Source organism: Gossypium arboreum, chromosome 11, assembly GCF_025698485.1.
Source record: "Gossypium arboreum isolate Shixiya-1 chromosome 11, ASM2569848v2, whole genome shotgun sequence".
Taxonomy (NCBI): domain Eukaryota; kingdom Viridiplantae; phylum Streptophyta; class Magnoliopsida; order Malvales; family Malvaceae; genus Gossypium; species Gossypium arboreum.
The window spans coordinates 121,629,420-121,648,602 of record NC_069080.1 but is presented as its reverse complement, the minus strand read 5'-3'; the positions used below and the strand labels follow the sequence as shown (position 1 = coordinate 121,648,602).

General features: G+C 33.7%; 1 protein-coding gene and 1 long non-coding RNA gene across 2 annotated transcripts; both read left to right on the top strand.

The window, feature by feature from the left end:
- The first annotated feature begins 451 nt into the window (after positions 1-451).
- LOC128283415 (uncharacterized) lies at positions 452-1,331 on the top strand. The gene is made up of 2 exons (XR_008273755.1): positions 452-503; positions 1,124-1,331. It is a non-coding gene; the product is annotated as an uncharacterized LOC128283415 (long non-coding RNA).
- Positions 1,332-15,220: 13,889 nt separating this feature from the next.
- Positions 15,221-16,771, top strand: LOC108472120 (uncharacterized). The gene has a single exon (XM_017773635.1). It carries the CDS (start codon positions 15,221-15,223, stop codon positions 16,769-16,771), a length of 1,551 nt encoding a protein of 516 aa, XP_017629124.1.
- The last annotated feature ends 2,412 nt before the right edge of the window (positions 16,772-19,183 follow it).

The following is a 19,183-nucleotide window of genomic DNA, read 5'->3' as shown; positions in this document are numbered from 1 at the left end:
AGTCCCGTAGCTCGATAAAGCTTATGCTAGCAATAATTTAAGTTAGGAATCAAATTTGGAAAAATACCCATAGGTGAAATTTGTGTATTTTGATGTTTTATGATGGAATATGAGGTTTTAAATTATGTTAGACAACTTGTGCTACTTGGTTTTAAGTGAAACAGTAAAAAGGCTTAATCGGTAAAAATACCTAATAGTCATAAGTACATGTTAGTGTGTGAATTTGATATTGCCATAGAAGGAAAAATGATCAGCATGTCATAAAACATAAGAAAATAGGATGAAGTTTAATTTACGAGCCTTAGGGCAAAAGTGCAAATATGTGAAAGTTTAGGGCAAAATGTAATTTTGCCAAAGTTTGAGTAAAGGGTTGTTTTGATAAATGTTGATATTAAATAATCTAAATTTGCTATTATAGATCAAGAAGAGCGAAATTCGAGAGTAGATCGGGAAAAGAAAAGTAAAGGACTAAATTGTAAAGTTTAGTCACATTTTGTATCGAGGTAAGTTTACAGTAAATAAATGCAATATTCTTTTATTTTACATTATTATTGTCAATTTCAGCATTTATATATTTATTTTATGAAAATATTTAAAGTCGAATTTAAGGTGAAGTGACAGAGGAAAAGTGTTAGAAAGCCGGTTGAACCCTAGGAATGTTAGGATATTAGGGTTGATGGAGACGAACGAAATGAGCCATGTAAGTCCATATTAGAAATATGGCTTTGGAGACGAGATTGAGCCATGTAAGTCCATATTATATATGGCATTGGAGACAGGAATAATTCATGTAAGTCCATGTCAAAGACATGGCATTGGCGAGATATTGATAGACAGAGCGACCTAGTATCCTTAGTATTCCGAGTGGTTCAACGGGTCAGGATACGAGTTAAATTACAGTGAATTAACAGCAAAGGAAAATTAGATTATACTTATGAAAAGGAAAGGTCAGGTAAGAAAGAAGGTAAGGGAATAAAGAAGAAGATAGAAATTGAGAAGTAAAGAAATTTATGATGTTAGATGATATTATGCATAATTATCCATTATGTTGAATGTTGTGATTTATTTGCTTGTAAGCTTACTAAGCCTAGTGCTTAATCTCTTTATTTTCTTCTTCTTATAGTACTTATCTAGCCACTCGAGGATCGAAGGAAGCGTCGGAGGCCGATCACACTATCAAAGAAATAACTCGGTATAATTAGACGTTTTGTTTTGTGTATGGCATGTATAGAAACTTAGCCACTTTTGGTATAATATGAACAATGAATGATGTGTAAATACTTGCTAGTGATTAGCTAATAAAAATGGCCGATGATATGCATGTTTATTAATATGTATGATTGAATGGTGATTATCACATGAAAATTATGAAAAATGTGAAAGTAACCTAAAAAGCAGATTCAAGTAATGACAATGACGTAACTTTGAAAAATCACTAAAATTTTATAAACATAGTTTGAAGATGAATAATATATGAAATTAAAGCTTATTATGTCTATTTTCTTATGGAATAAGAAAAATAGGTAATTTCATGATATATCGAGTTTTAGTGAAACAGGTCGAGCAATTTCTGGAACCCTGTTTCAACTTTGAAATTCACCATAAATTGTACAAAACTAATTATAAGGTATACTTTATATGGTTATAATCCTTGTTGAGTCTAGTTTTAAGAGAAACAAACGGCTTAGTGATATGAATTTTGTACAGGAAGAAACATGGTTCGTAGTAACAAGAGGTTAGTGCAGTCGAGTTTTGAAACAGGGGAAACTTTAACTAATAAACTGTACTAATTGGCCAAGTCAAAAATCTATGAAAAAAATTAGTAGATAGATATATGAGTCTAGTTTCAGGAAAAATTTACGGATCTTAATTTCGAGTTTGAACTCAAGATATGAATTTTAGGCGACTACTGACGCAGAATGGCAGCACATTCGAAATGCTTAAATAAACAATTTAAACCTATTTAAGGGATAGAATAAGTTTAGTAATGCCTCGTGCTCGATTCTGGAAACAGTCTCGGGTAAGGAGTGTTACACTAAGGCTCAACCGCCAATTAATATTTGCTTTTTAATTAATGCTTATCATGCACAATTGTGTATGTGTAGGTCTTATTTTTATCATTCATAATTGCATGTGTGTGTGAGTTTTAGTTCAAATCATTTTCAATTTTTCATCCTTTTGTATGTTGTGATGATTTGGGTCTATTTTGCAGTTGGTCGGACTTGTACTTATAATTACATTATACTTGTACTTATATTGTATTTATATTTTTAGAAGCATGGTAGTTGGTACTATTTCGGTATGGCCTATGCTAGTCGGAACACTCTGTTCCTATAATAAAGTTCCAGTGTACACTCCAATCGATATCAAATTTATCGGTGTGTACAGGTTGATTTCGTTCGCAGTGACTAGAATATGGTGTATCGATCAATGCTAAAAATTTAATTTTAAATTTTAAATTTTATTAATTATTTGTAAAAAATAAGATTACATTTTTATTAATTACTTGTTCCCAAAAATCATTTTAAATATATATTTTAATTATTTATTCTGAATTTGTTAAATTATGAATTATTATATGCATAGTATGTGATGGTGTTATAGTTTAATTTATGGATTTTTTTGCTTATTTATTTTGATTTTATTTAATGATGAATTGAATTTATGTAACTTATTAAATAATATTTTATATAATTGATGAGTTTTTATCTTAAAATTTACGTATGGTGAGACTTGAACACATGTAACTAACATTTTTAAAATCTTTTCTTTACCAGTAACATTTTATTTTTGATAAATATTTTATATTTGAGATTCATTTAGTCTTATTATTTAATATTTGTAAATACTTTTTATACCCATTTATCAAATGTTTTTAATAAATAACGAAAAACCTGGTACATCGAAGCAGATCAATATCGACATGTACCAATACCGAGAAAAATAATGCATCCACCAAAGATGCATTACTAATTATCGTAAAAGTCTTTTCTTTCAAAAAAAATTAGATTAGACATACAGATAAAAAAATTATATTGAATATATATTTGTTAAAATTTTATGTAAAAATTAAATGAAATTTTGGTAGAAATGATAAAACTAGAGTTTTATAAGGTTCAAGTTCTATAACGTGGGAGTTTTTATATATATATATATATATATATCATATTCTCATAATAATATTATTTGTTTTGTACAAATAATGACATTTTAGTCATTTTTAACTGAATTGATGATGGACCAACTCGTGACACTAACTTAATTGGGACGAAAAATTAATTTTAAATCTAAGAGATAGTTTGGGTATATTTGATGAAATTATTTCTTTAAAAATTTGTGAGAACAATAATAATAATAATTATATGATTCACGTGAAATATCATATATTTTAGAAAATAAAAAGCGTGAAATTCATATATATTATTTTCTGGTATATACTTGAAAATTGATGGCTAAACAATAAAAATAAATTGCCATAGTTTTCTAACAATCATTAATGATGTTTTATTGGAGAATTCTGTAATATTAATCAATGAATCTGCATTTAATATTCTCTACAATTTCAATTAACATGAAATAAAATGTAATTGATAGTTAATCAATCATGGTTAAGCACCAACTAATTAGATTAATCAATGTATGGTTCCCCATTGAGGAGGGTTATGTATCCTTATTAGTGACGGATCTAGAAGTTCGCAGTGGTCTCAACCATTTTAAAATAAAAAAATAATTCACTGATAATTTATAAAAAATAATTAATAATGATAAAATTACACTTTAGCTTCTCAAAAATAATAAAAATTTGATTTAATTTCTAAAAATTATAAAAATATAAACTATTAAAATGAAAAATTATATTTTTATCCAAAAAATTTTAACTTCACTACGGTATTCTACTTTTTAAATCAAATAAAAATTATTATAATTTGAAATTTTCGAAAGGTAACGTAGTTTACAATTAAATTAGAAAAAAAAGAAAAAATTTGTTGGAATCTATTTAATTCAACTTGTTCTCTTAACACTTGGTCATGAAACTTTTAATTTCATAAGGTTGATTAAATGAGTAACATATGTTAATTTTGATTAATATTTATTATTAATATTATATAAAGTCACATTTTAATTTTGACTTCTGCTTATATAGTTAAAATGTTTTTATACAATGCTTAGATTATAATCAGGGCTGAAATTAGGAGGTTGGAAGGGTCGGCCCCCTAAAGTTAAAATTTTTATTTAAATCCTTTAAAATTTTTAAAATTTTAAATTAGTAAAGATAAAATTGTATTTTGGCTTTCCTTAAAAAATAAAAATTGATTTAATCTTTTAAAAATTGTAAATATATAAGCTATTAAAATAATAAAATTATATTGTTGCTATCATAAAAATTATAATTTAATTTTAATCCTCTAAATTTTTTTTTTTAATTTAGCCCTAATCGTATTCCTTCTCAATATTTAAAAAGAGGATAAAACACACTAAAACTCACATCTTTTTTAACTAACATCAATACTAATACAAACCAAACTTAAAACTTAATCCACAAATTAATTAAGAAATATTCTACCAACAATATTAAGAATAATAAATCCAACTTTAATAATTTGAAACTGCTTAAAGTGCGGGATGAAGGTTGAACAAGAAACTATTTACCACATTAAATTTAAATTAAATATTTAATTTAAATTTAATTATAAAATATATAAAATATTAATATAAAAACAATATCTTCAATAGTTTATTATTTTTAAGCAATAAAATAAATAAATTGGTCACGTGGGACTAGATCAGCCACGACTTGACCGACCTTATTTTTCTTTTCATAGTTTGTAATCAGGTTCAATGTTTATAAAATCTTTTCAATGCCACTTGACTGCTTTTTTCAGTATTTTTAACCAAGTTTGTATTTTCTTTTAATTTCAACCTAATTTCATTAGATAATTTAATAAATAAATAATATAATTTTTGTCTTTGAACTTCACAATTAAGTTTAATATGGTACTTGTATTTTTTTTGTTACATAAATTTGGCAACTAGATCCATTTTAGTATTTGAATTTGAAAAATATACATAAAAGTTTAATAACATGATGCTTTGAGATTATGCTACATCATCACTTTGAAAATTTAAAATTCATAAAAATATTCAAGTGATAACATGTTACAATCTTAGAGTATAATATATAGAGTTCTAATAATTGAACTAGTGGTTAAACTGGTCAGACCACTAGTTCTTAATCTAATTGGTTTAATAGGTTTAACTACTAGATCAACAATAATTTAATAAATTCATAAAAATTTTAAAAATATATATTAAATCGATTTAAACCCTTTGTTCGAACCAATATACTAATAGACTTTTGGTCCAGTCGGTCTGACTAATCAATTCTGTCCTGTTCCAAGAACACTAGTAACATTGATTGGCCAAAAAAAAGTATTTAATTTGAGTTTTATGACTGATTTGATGAAAATTCATAATTTACTAATAATATTAGTAATTAATTTTCATCAAATCAATATTAAATATCGAAAAAATCACAATCATCAAATTGTATTTAACAAATTGAACACAAAATTAAATAAATGGTTAATGGCATAAATTATTCTTGTACTTCCAAATCTTTTAATGTAGTACTTGCATTTTCAATTTGTCCAATTTAGTACCTGTACTATTTTTCTATCAATTACTTTGGTACTCTGGATTAAATAGACCTATCAAATGGTCAGGCATTGGACAAGAATTTTATATCTTAGGTCAACCCGGCCTGAATTCAATTTAAATAATAAAATAATTTTAAATTAAAATCCAATTATAAAAATATAAAATATCAATTAAAAAATTGAATATGCCAAACATAGCGACTTGGTAAATTATTTATTTATTTTATTTTTAAGGTAAAAATATTTTTTAAAATTAATTATTAATTAAATTGAAACAAACTCCCCTTTTGTCACCATTGTCATCGACCACACCTTTAGCGACTTAGGGTGGGTTGGAATGGACGGTGTGTTTACTTGCGATTAATGTAAAAATAATGGTGATGGTGAGATTAGATAATGTAGCGTGAGACAAAAAGTAAGCTTTACTCCGGTAGCACCAAAAGAGTCCTTATTCTCTCCTTTGCCTCTTTGCCTTCTTCTTTCTTATTTTTCTTCTGTTTGGATCAACATCAACCTTACCACTCTCGTAATCTCCCATAGCTCCACTAGTCACCATCTCCATCTTCTCCTAGCAACACCAATTTTCACTCTCAACCCTTCTCTAAATTGCACCACTCACATCCCTTAAACGAGCCAGTCCCTTCTCTTGACTTTCACACCATCTTTACATCAACAACACAACAACTTACACTGCCCACCACCATTACATTAACCACCCAACCACACCACCTCAAAGCACCACTCCATTCCCATAACCACCACCATCGTCCCCTAACCCGTTATGTAATGACCTAAAATTTACGGGTATCGAAAAAGTATATTTTCGGGTATCTGTTTTCGAAAAATGAATTCGTAAATATTTATTAAAAATATTTACGAAGTTAGTTGTGTGGTTAATTAGGTTTTGGTTAGGTGAATTAGTTTTAAATTGAGGGTAATTAGGTATAATGATTAAATTGAATAAAGTGTGAAAGCTTAATTATAGATTAAAGAAAAGTTGAAGGACTAAATTAGTAAATAAACCATAAGAGACAAATGTACGGTAAAATACAATTCCATGTGTATGTATAATATACATATATTTGTTTATATTAAATACATACTTAATACTTAAGAATACATATAAATTATTATTATATCACAATATATTATATTAATTAATTAAACATAAAATAGAGAAATAAAGAAATGAAAAGAAAGAATAAACAGAATAGGGAGAACAAAACACGAAGAAAGAAAGAGGAAAGAAAATGAAAAAGAAAAATTAGGGTTTAAAGATTTCAAGCTTAAGTGGTAAGTTAATTTAGCTCATTTTCTTTAATTTTGATGTTTTTGGAATTCTAGAACAAAATACAACTTGATTTATGTTGAAATTTTGAAAATTAGTGAATTTTAGATGTTGATCATGTTGAACAAATTGAAGTTGATAGAATTTTAAGTTAGTATTGAGAAAAGAATTGAATTGTAAAACAACTCATAAGTTTTAAGTAATAGGGACTAAGTTGAAAGAATTTTGAAATTAGACTTTTGTAGAGAAATTAGGGAGTTGAAATTAGATTAAAGTGGAAATTGGATTGACATACCAAATTAGTTTTGTAAGAAAAAGAGTTAGTATAATTTAAGGACTAAATTGGAATTTAGGAAAAAGTTAAGTATAAATTTAAATATTGATGTGAATTGGTGTTGTATTGATAATTTTTAATTATTTCAATTTTCGTAGCTAATGTTGAGCTGGAGACCTCGGCTAGAAAAGGAAAAGACAAAGTTAACGAGGAGTAGCTCGAGAATTCTGGTTTGTATTTCTATAATCTGAATTTAGTAATTAATTGTTGTATTTTGATTAATATGTATAGTAAGTGAAATAAGGTGAGTATTGATATTATGATATTGAATTGAATTGAATTGATTTTGTGAGTAAATATGATTATTTAAATTGAAATGAATATTGTTTGAAATTGAAAAGTGAATTGAAACCTTATTTACTATATTGGGCTGAGTCGGATGTAGTTGGCATGCCACAGGATTGGAAGTGTTTAGGGATACTTCAACTTTGAGTCGATAAGACACTGGGTGTCAAACTATTACTTCGGATAAATTCGATGAGGTACTGGGTGCCATAGTGGTGTGTTTTGGTTGGATCCATATATCTACAAAAGTCTGAGTTTTGTTAATAGGGGTAATTAAATGAAATAGCACTATGATTGATATTGGATGGTATTATATGTGAATTGAAATGGGATAGTGAATTGAAATATGCATATGAAATGCATAAACTATGTGTTCATGAAATGGTTATTGATATAGTGAGATGATATGTGTATTCCATTGAGAAATGCTATTGAATAGAAATTATGAGATTGAAGTAGTAAGAAATGAGTATTGAAATTGTTATAAATGATTGTTTATGAAATTGATTATTTTTTGAATGAATTTCGTTATGTTTATTTAGATATTTAAATATTGTAAATTCTTGTTGAATAAGTATTCGAATTATAGAAATACCACTGAGTTTTATACTCAGCGTACGGTTTGTTTCCGTACGCAGGTTAGGTTAAAGTCGAATTGCCGAATCAGCATCCAAAGCCAATCCTGAACTCAAAGTGGTGAAGTATATTTCTTTTGTTTGTAATGGCATGTACCTAGGATGTTGAAGTTGTCATTTTGGGAAAAATGATTGTAAATATATACTATAAAATGATATTAGTTACTTATAAACCTAAATACATGTGTGTTATGTTGAGGTTATAAAATGACATATTTTGGTTAAGGTATGAATGAAGTTAATATAAGCAAATTTAGGTTGATATTTGATATTAAATTTGATTTAGCTTGAATGAAGTTAAATGAATTGAATTGGTTAGTATTTGTAAAGTATTTATGTTGGTATATTGATTAAGTATTTAGAATGAATAACTTGACATGTTTTAAATGTATTTGGATGTGTTTTGGATTGGTTGAATGATTAGTTTTTGTGTTGCTTAAGGTTCAAGGTTTGCAGGGTTGGTATACTTGATGTTTAAGGCTCATTTTGAGTCCACACGACCTGGCACACGGGTGTGTGACCAGACCGTATGAGACACGCGGATTACACATGGGCGTGTGGTTAGGCCGCGTGTCTCCTGCAGCTTAAAATTTTCAAAACAGAGTGCTCAGGTTTTGCCACACGGGCAGAGATACGGGCATGTGTCTCAGCCGTGTGAGGAACACGGCCTAGCACACAGGTATGTGCCTTGGCCGTGTGAAAACTGCACTTAATTTTAAAAAAATAAATTGACCACACGGCCTAGCACAGGGGTGTGTGGCTTGGCTGTGTGAGGTAAGTCAGGGAGTTACATGGGTAGAACACAGCATGAAGCACGGGCAAGTCACAAGGTTACACGGGCATGTCCTTTAGCGACATGGGCGTGTGAGCCCTGTACCTAAGAAATTTTTTTGAAATTTCGCGAAAGATTTTCTGAGTTTCCAATTAAGTCCTGATTTATTTCTAACATGTGAATTGAGTCTCGAGGGCTTAATAAAAGGACATTATGATTAAATTATGATGTGTGTTATATTATTATATGATTATTCGTATTTATTTTGAAATGTATGGTAATACTCCGTAACCCTATTCCGGCGACGGATAAGGGTTAAGGGGTGTTACACATTATCCAACTCCATCTTCTAGCCCCCAATACTGTCAAAGCCTCACCTAAAACCCATCATGAAAATCCAATCAAAATTTAACCAATAAACTGAATAACAACAACCAATCTTCAAAAAGAGAGAGAGGGGGCTCCAAATCTAGTGAATTTAGACTAGCAAAATTGGGACCAAAAGAACAAAAAAGAAGAAGAAATGTAAAGCTTTTGCCAAATATAAGTATCACATTAAATAAAAAATAATGCAGATATCACACTAAAAAAATATGTTAAAACAACCAAAATAGTCACTTTTGTTTACCTCAGGGCACATTTTAGTCACTTATGTTTGAAATGTTACGTTTTAGTCACTTACATTATCGCGTTGTAACATTTTAGTCACTGAGCCGTTAATTGCCATTGGCAGTGTAAGGGTAAGCTGACATGGCACGTTAAATCATCATTTCAAACTTAAATTTTAGGTTCATTTATACAATTGATCCCCATATTTTTTGTTTTCTTTTAAGCAATTTAATTTTTTTCTTTTATGTTCTTTTAACTTTCTTTCTTTTTTCCATTCTCTACTGCTTCTCCCTCTACTTTCGTCACTTCTCCATTTCTTTTAACGTAGTTTTTCTATGCTTTCCATTTGTTAAAACTAGTCATTGTAGGACCAAGTTCATGCCATGATCCAATACAAGAAAAATAGGCACAAAAATAGACCCAAACAAGGCCCAAACGAACAGAGACTCAAAGTTGTTGCATGAGTCCTCGCGCGCACGCCTCTCACCAGTCCCACTCCTCCACGCCTCTCGATTCGAGATTTTCGCAGCTATATCTTCAACAGAAAACAACAAGAAGCATAGTAATGAGGAGGAGACTTGTTTTTCCTTGTTTTATTTCTAGGCTATAAAAGCCATTGAAAATACGGTATAAAGGGAGTTTTTTTCGGGGAATCAAGGGAAATCAGAGAAATATACCAGATTTACGAGTAAACTTTAATACCATCCAATAGAATCAAAGGTGATTATAGCTTTTTTTCAAGGTTTTAGCCTTTGTTGTGCATCTACATTTTTTTTCCTTTCTTTTTTTTCCTTATTTTTGAAAATAATCAAACAAAGTTTTAAAAGAGAAAGGAGGGCTTACCTGGTCTTGATCCGTGAACCGGCGGTGGGGTGGAGGTGCGTGGCACCGATGATCCTCCAGGGTGGCGCAAGCTAGGTTGAATTCCTAGCAAAGAAAAATGGAAAGGGAGCAGGGAAGAAGAAGCATTCTACTTCTTTTTGTTTGAAAAACAATGGGAATAAGAAATAAAATGGGTCCTGCAGAAACATTCAATAGCTTTTAAAGTGGCGGAACCCACGTGTTTTGCCCTTAAGGGGTCAATTTGTGCATCAGGTCCCTGTACATTTTCTTGCTGCTCAAATCTACTTCACTTTTGTTTTTGAATTTCACCCAGCAATTTTGTGCAACTTTTAATTTGGTCCATATTAAATGCTAGGTTCAGAAATTTGGGTAAATTACATTTTTAAACCCCCTTGTTCCACGCGCCCTTCAATGAGGTCCTCATTTCCCCTTTTATTTGTGCTTTATCCTAGAACTTCCGTTGTGGTCTCAATTAAGCCCTATTTTGCTTATTTTAAACACTTTTATCACAAAATTAAATTCTTTTGGTACTATTATTATTAATCTATTGCTATTTTATTTAACTATTTTAGGTTATTTTCCTATTATTTATTGTATTATTTTTTTACACTATTATTTATTATACTTATTATATCATTTTCGTTATTTTTTCTTCCATTTAATTTAGTCAATTTGAGTTATGTTTCACATTATTATATTATTTATTTATTTTATATTTGTTATATGCTTCAGTATACAATTTTTTAAGTAAAACTAATTATTTTATGTATAACTTGTCATTATATGTATTACATTATTTGGCGTATCATTTTTTTCTTTTGCTAATAATCATTTTTTTCCTGTGTTATTTCTTTTTATATATATATTTTACAATACTTTTAAATATAGTTTATTATACTTATTATATTTTATTCATCATATTTTATTTATTTTTTCCTACCGTTTACTACTATTATTTTACTATCATTATTTATAATTTTTATATGTATATATTCTTCGTTAAAGTTTTTTTATAATTTTTAATAAACCTACTTTATTATTTTATTATTTTTATATACCATAGTTTTTTTCATTGATTTTTTTATATACTAAATTATTATTAGTTATTTATTTTTTTCGCCTTTTTTGTTTGTTTTGAATATCAAAATATCCCTTTATCGGTTCACTCTCAAAATTTTTCAAAACATAGGCAATGTTCGATATTTAAAGAATTCAAAGGATCGTACCCTAACGTACTGGGTTTCGCTTTCTTGGTCTGCGCTTTGAATGTTCGAATACCCTCTTAAAGCTAAAAACGACGTTTTAAAGGCAAGATCACATCTGAGGGTCAAAAATATTGTGTCCTAACGTACTGGATGTAATGTTTTACCTCAAGGTGAGATGGTCTTTAATATACATTTGACTTACCTAAATGTTTTAAAAGCCAATAAAAGGAGGATCGCGTTTTGAACTCTGTCCAAATCTTTAATTTTCGACATTGAGACACTAAATAATCAATCAAGTACCAATTTTAGGCGTGTCGAGGGTGCTAATCCTTCATCGTACGTAACTGACTCCCGAACCAATTTTTTATTTTCACAGACCAAAATCGTCGTTTTGAAAATTTTATTTATTTATTAAAAACGACCGTATTTTGAGGTGAACCAATCACACCCTATTAAAAACGATTGGTGGCGACTCCCAACTTTTCATTTTCAAAGTCAATTTCCCGTTTTCAAAAAATGGTTTCGACAACTTGGCGACTCCACTGGGGATATCAGAGAGTCGAGCTGTAAATTGATTGTTTTCTATCTTATTGTCAAAAATTGGAAATTTGGTTTTTAAATCTATGATCCTCTCATTGTATTTTCTATGTTTTTGTCAGTTTTTATCATGTGGGTTTTACTTTATTTGTCGAGTCTTTCGATATATTCTTGCATCATTTTGCATGACCGTTGTGGTCGCACCTTTTAAGTGGGAGTGAGAAACTATGCTTTCGTGAGGTTTTCACCTCCGCATGGGCTAGGGGATCGCTTCCGGAATACATCCGTACTTATGTCTTCGTGAGGTTTTCACCTCCACACGGGCATAAGGAAATGTATTCCCCTGAACCGAACTTGATCCATCTGAACCTATAAATGGGCGAGGGTCGAGGAATCTGTGGGTTCAGGTACCTTTACTCTAGAACTAAATCACATATAGTGAGCTGTAGGAACCCGCCTTAGGTAGAATTACACCTAACCCTAGTGGTTTCCTGAATAGGTGGTTGATAATTTCTTGATTACTTTGATTTTTATTCTTATGCATGAATTCTGACTTGGGTTCTTCCTTCTTTCTTTAATAGTGATTGCATAACATTTTCATCCTAAAAGGAGGTGTCGATATACGGTTCGGTTACTAATAGAAAGTTTTGCCATGAAGAATGAATTCCTTGATAAAGTGAAAGACAACGCGTTTGTCTAAAGATGGTCGGAGAATGCACAGTTAGAGAAAGGTGACAGTTTGACAAAGGAGTACACGTCAGAGTTATGGGACTTTACTCGTATTAGTGTGGTTCAGTACGATCTTCAGGAGTTGAAAGAATTATGGAGTCACTGGGATGATAAGATGAAGCAGCTACTATACTGTAATTATGGTGATGTTCCTTATCTCCTCGATGTTAAGGTAGATAGGTATTTGTTCCGCGCCATGGCTCAATTTTAGAATTCCGTCTATAGTTGTTTTACTTTCGGAAAGGTGGATCTAGCACCTACTATCGAGGAATACACAGCCTTGCTTCGCTGTCCGAGGTTTCAAGTTGATAAGATTTATTCTGGAGCTGTCAATACCCCAACCTTTGTAAAGAGGTTGATGAACATCACTGGGATGAGTGAACAGTGGGTTGAGGCTCGGGTCCAGCAGAAAGACAGTGGAAAGTGCATCCCTTGGGAAAATTTGAGAGATCTGATCCTGACACACCCTGACATGAAGAAAAGAGTGGATGTCTTCTCCTTGAGCATTTATGGTTTGGTTATTTTCCCTAAGGCTTTAAGGCATGTAGATGAAGCAGTCGCCGATCTATTTGACCGACTAGGTAAAGGAGTCACTCCAGTTCCTGCAATCCTGGCTGAGACTTTCAGATCTTTGAGTGTATGTCGGAGGTCAGGTGAAGGCAGATTTATTGGGTGTGCACAACTCTTGTTAGTATGGTTTCATAGCCACTTTTGGAGGGTAGAAAAGGCCTCTTACCGACCTTTTTTCGGAGATTACTCACCTTTGAAAGAGATAGTGGCCATATCGAGAAAAGATGACATAACAGAGGAAAAATGGATGGCGATACTTCAAAATCTCCAAGAAAAGGATATCGAATAGAATGCCCCTTGGATGGTTTCTGATGAGATTCTCTATCGATGTGGGAGTTATGATTGGGTCCCTTTGTTGGGGATTTAGGGAGCCATTGGATATGCCCCTCTACTGGTATTGAGGCAATGTAGATCAAGACAATTTATACCGATGACACAAGGGCTAGCTCAGAGTGGGTTTTCGTATGGGGAGAAAGACTCCAAGAAAAAGAGCCGTGTGATTTATAATGCCTGGAACCAAACTTGCCGGATAAAAAGAGTTGCTGTGAATCCAATGGTAACTCCTGAATATAACGAATGGTGGAGTAGAAGGGTTAACGATAATATCCCGAGGCCGAATTTAGAAGAAGCTCGACCGATAGAGGAATATCTGCGAATGGTTCCCTCTGAATTGGAAATCATAAAGCAAGACTTCGAAAAGAAAACCTCAAAGTTAGAAAGGAAAATAGAGCAGTTGGAGGAGGAAAAAGTACACTTAAAGTTGGATGTTGATGTTCAAAAATTCGAGGCTGAGAATTTGAGAAAGAGAAATAGAGAAGTTGAGGAGGACCTAGACAGTCTGAAGACTGATTACAAGCAGCTGCATAAGTCAATGAGAAATGCTGGCTTGGGTAAAACGTCTGAACAGTGGAGGCAAGAAATCCAAGAGGAAAAGGCTAGGGCTGATTGGTGGGAAAGAAAGTTCCATGATGCTCAGGCTTGAGAAGTCACTTGTAAAAAGAGTTTGGATGATAGCCAGAATGAAAAACAGATGTTAAGAGCTCAGGTGGAGGAGTTAGAAACGGCACTACAGCAACATCGGTGTCGTAACTCAGTAATTGAATTAAGAGCTAGTCTAAGCAATATCGAGAATTTGAAGGGGAAAGTAGAAGAACTTGAAGCTACACTTCAGAACTGTGAGAATCAAATTGAATTATTGGAAGCAAATAATGAGCAACTAGGGGAGCAACTTCACCGATCTCAGGATCAGGTTCGAGATAGGGATTACTTAATGGGTGAAGCTATAGCTCAGATACGAGATGTGGCTGATCACTTACAGACTTTGGCGGTCCAAGCAGATGTGCTAGGAGTTAAATATGAGTTAGAATCAGATCGGAGGCGAGAGTTAGCCTGCATTTTTAGGAAAGTAAAAGCTTTGGGTGTTAGGGCAAGACCGTATATGTAATTCATTTTATGTAAAAGATTTTGTTTAGGGCAAGACCGTATATGTAATTCATTTTATGTAAAAGATTTTATTTTTCAGTGAAGTTTTCTAAATGAAATTGAATTCGAATCGACGTCTTCTTTTTGCATTCATGTCATGCATTTGCATTACATTGTATCGTATAACATCATATACACAAAAGAACCTTATTAATTAGTGGCCATTTATCTAGTTACCCTGGAGCACCGGTACTACACAAGAAGGAAGACAAATGATATGGATCAGAGGTTTGAGCAAATGCAAAAGGAGATGTAAGAGCAACTGCAGGCTCAGATGCAAGAGCAGCTGGCTAAAATCCAGCAGGAAATGAGAGACCAAATGCTGGAGTCCCAGAGAAACATGCTAGAATCACAAAATAGCATGATAAGCCAGCTGACACAGCTGTTTAAAGGAGGGTCTGACAAAGGAAAAGGCCCTATGGTTGACACGAGAAATGACAATGAGGATTCCGCTTGTCCTACAAGTTTTGCGCCAGCAAACATGCAAACACAACCACCAAGGGTGTCTGTTAATGTCCAACCTCTTTATCAAACTGGTACCTCGGCACCAGTAAACTTCCCAGCGGGATCGAGCACCAACGCTAAGGATAATCTAGCAAACCCCCAGGTCCCTGACTTCGACGACGCAGCAGAGGTGGAAAAAGAAAAAACAGAACTGCCCAAACAAATGGAGGACCAATATAAATGGTTGGTGGAGAAGTTCAAGGCGTTGGAAAGTGTTGATAATTACTGCGGAATGGATGCCAGAGAGTTGAGTCTAGTCCCAGATTTGGTATTACCTCCCAAGTTCAAAATACCAGAATTTGAAAGATACAACGGAACTAGTTGCCCTGAGGCTCACATCAAGATGTTTTGTCGGAGAATGACGGGTCATGTCAATAATGATCAGTTGTTGATTCACTATTTTCAGGATAGTTTGGCTGGGGCTGCGGCCAAATGGTACAATCAGTTGAGTCGTACCCAAGTTAAGTCATGGAAGGACCTAGCTCAAGTCTTCATGAAGCAGTACGGCCATATAACAGATATAGCACCGGACCGGATCACACTCCAGAATATGGAGAAGAAGCCAAGCGAAAGCTTTCGACAGTATACTCAGAGATGGAGAGAGGTCGCTACACAGGTCCAACCACCGTTGCTAGAAAAAGAAACAACCATGCTCTTTATCAATACATTAAAGGCGCCTTTCATTACTCATATGTTAGGTAACGCAACCAAGAGCTTTGCAGACATAGTAATGTCTGGCGAAATGATAGAAAATGCCATAAGATTAGGTAAGATAGAAGTCGGGGAGAACACGAGAAGGTCAGCCCCGAAGAAAAGAGAGAATGAAGTAGGTAATGTGAGCTCAGGCTACGCAAAATCGGCCACTGTTAATCAGTCAAGGGCTATAGTCACAGGCCAGCAGGCCTCACCAAGGCGGGAGCCTAACATGAGACAGAATACAGAGAAGTTTCAATTTACTCCCATACCAGTGACATATAGGGAGTTGTACAAAAGTCTATTTGATGCACATGTAGTGGCTATTTTCCACTTAGAGCCGTTGCAGCCCCTATACCCTAAGTGGTACGATGCAAATGCTCAGTGCGAATACCACGCAGAGATTACGGGGCGCTCGATAGAAAACTGTACCTCATTCAAAAGGTGCGTGGAATGGCTTATCAAAGCAGGTGTTCTAAAATTTGATGATACACCTGGTATAGGAAATCCGTTGCCCAGTCATACTGATAAAGGGGTAAACGCGATAATTGAGAATGTGGGGAGAAAAGTCAAGCTGAATATCACAGAGGTGAGAACCCTATTGAAGCTAGTTTGGAATGAAATGTAGAAGAGAGGTTTAGTCCAGCAAGGGTTGGGAGATAAAATCCAAGATACACGGAACTACTGTGAGTTCTATCATTAGAAAGATCACGAGATCCAGAATTGTATTGAGTTTAGAGCCCTAGTTTAGGGTCTAATGGAGAATAAGAAATTGGAGTTCTTTAAGTCTGTCAAGAAGGGGATGTATGCTCGCTAGGAGGAGAGTCGAGTGAAGAAGGCAGCAGAGCCAGCCGTCCAGTGATAATTATTTCGAAGCTTAGAGTTAGTGAAGTAGAAGCAAGAATTACACCAAGAGTTATAATCTAGAAGCCAACAGCTTCCCCTTATAAAGATAGCCATACGGTGCCTTGGAATTATAATTGTAGTATAGCAGTTTCAAAGAAGGAGGGTTCGATTAACACGCCAAACATAGAAGCCGAACCAGCAAAAGGGAAACTCGTCATGTTTAGGCAAGAAGTAGAGAGATCAGAACCACTAGTTAATGAGCCAGTAATGGAAAAGGAAGCCAAGGAGTTCTTGAAGTTCCTAAAACACAGCGAGTATAATGTTGTGGAACAACTACACCAACAACCGGATCGCATATCGGTATTGACTCTACTGTTAAATTCGGAGGTCCACCGCAACGCATTGATGAAAGTGTTGAACGAAACCTATGTTGCGGATGACATTTTCAGTTAACAAATTGGATCGTCTCGTCAGCAACATAAGCGCTGACAAATTCATCTCCTTCAGCAATGATGAGATACCACCAGGGGGTAGGGGGTCTATTAAGGCTCTACATGTCACTACACGTTGCAAGGGGTATACGCTACCCGGAGTACTAGTTGATAATGGGTCCGCATTGAACGTGTTGCCGTGGGCTACATTAAACCGTTTACCTATAGACAGTTCCCATATAAAGACGTGTCAGATTTGATGGCACAGAAAGGAAAGTAATGGGAAGGATAGAAGTACCTCTTCAGATTGGCCTAAACACGTACGAGGTAAATTTCCTCGTGATGGATATTAAGTCTTCCTATAACTGTCTATTAGGAAGACCTTGGATTCATTTAGCTAGGGCAGTGCCATCCTCGCTGCACCAGAAGCTAAAGATGGTTACTGAGGGTCGGCTAATAACAATAAATACGGAGGAGGACATTATTGCGTCAGTTACTAGTGATACACCCTACATAGAGAATGACAACGAAGCAGTTGAATGTTCATTTCGATCATTAGAGTTTGTAAACGCAACGTTTATAGCTGAAAGAAACAGGATTCCGATACCTAGGATATCAAGGGCTACGAAAATGAGCCTGCAGTTGACAGTTGGGAAATGCGCGTTACCTGGCAGAGGACTCGGGAAGCACCTTCGTGGAAAAGTTAGAGTGCCAGTCTTGGTTGGCAAGTGGGATCGCTTCGGTTTGGGATTCAGGCCAGATGCAAGCCAAGTGAAGAAGGAGTTTGAAAGGAAACAAGAACAGCGGAGAGCGAGATTGAGAGGGACAGAAGTCAGGTGGGAATCGATGAACTTCCCCCACATTTCCCAAATATTTGTATCTGGATTTTTTATTCATTCCATACAGCATAAGGTGAAAGAAGGAATAACTGAAGATGCTAGGGGAATTTGGAGCATCAATGCCATATTTGAAGAGGAAGCAATAGAAAGAAATTTATCAGGCATTTTCCCGTATGAGCCTGGGAGTGTTTTGAATAACTGGACTGTAGAAGAAATTCCTGTAATCTTTAGAGATAACACAGAGTAATATTCAAAACCCACTTGTTGTCTTCTAGCCTAGGGACAATAAGAATCTTTTGTGAAATAGACTCATGTTTAAACATTATTATTTTCAATAAAAATGCATTTTCATATATCGGTTCGAGCAATTATTCTTTCTTCCTTTTCATTTCATACATAATCATACCATACAGAGGAATTATTCATTTCGTTTTCTTTTGGTATTCTCTTATACTCATAATAGGCCCCCGGATGTCAACGTCATGAGTAATGCTGATACGAGCCCAGAATCTCCTTTTGAGCAAGACATGCGCTTTGAGGGATTTTAAGATTTTGAAAAGGACTAAGATCGTGGTTTATCTCCCGATTTGTTAAGGATGGTGGAGCGAGAAGATGAATAGATCCTGCCACACAAAGAGACTACTGAGATTGTGGCCCTGGAAGAGGGGAAGGAAGTTAAAATTGGCACTTGCGTTAACGAGAAAACAAGACAGAACCTCATTGAGCTGTTGCAAGAATTCAAGGACGTCTTTGCATGGTCATACCAGGATATGCCTGGTTTAAGTACCGATATCGCAGTGCACCATGTCCCTACAAAAAAGGAGTACAAGCCAGTTCAGCAGAAGCTCCGAAGGATGAGACCCGATGTAGCAATGAAAATAAAGGAAGAAGTCAAGAATCAGTTTAATGCCAAATTCCTACAGG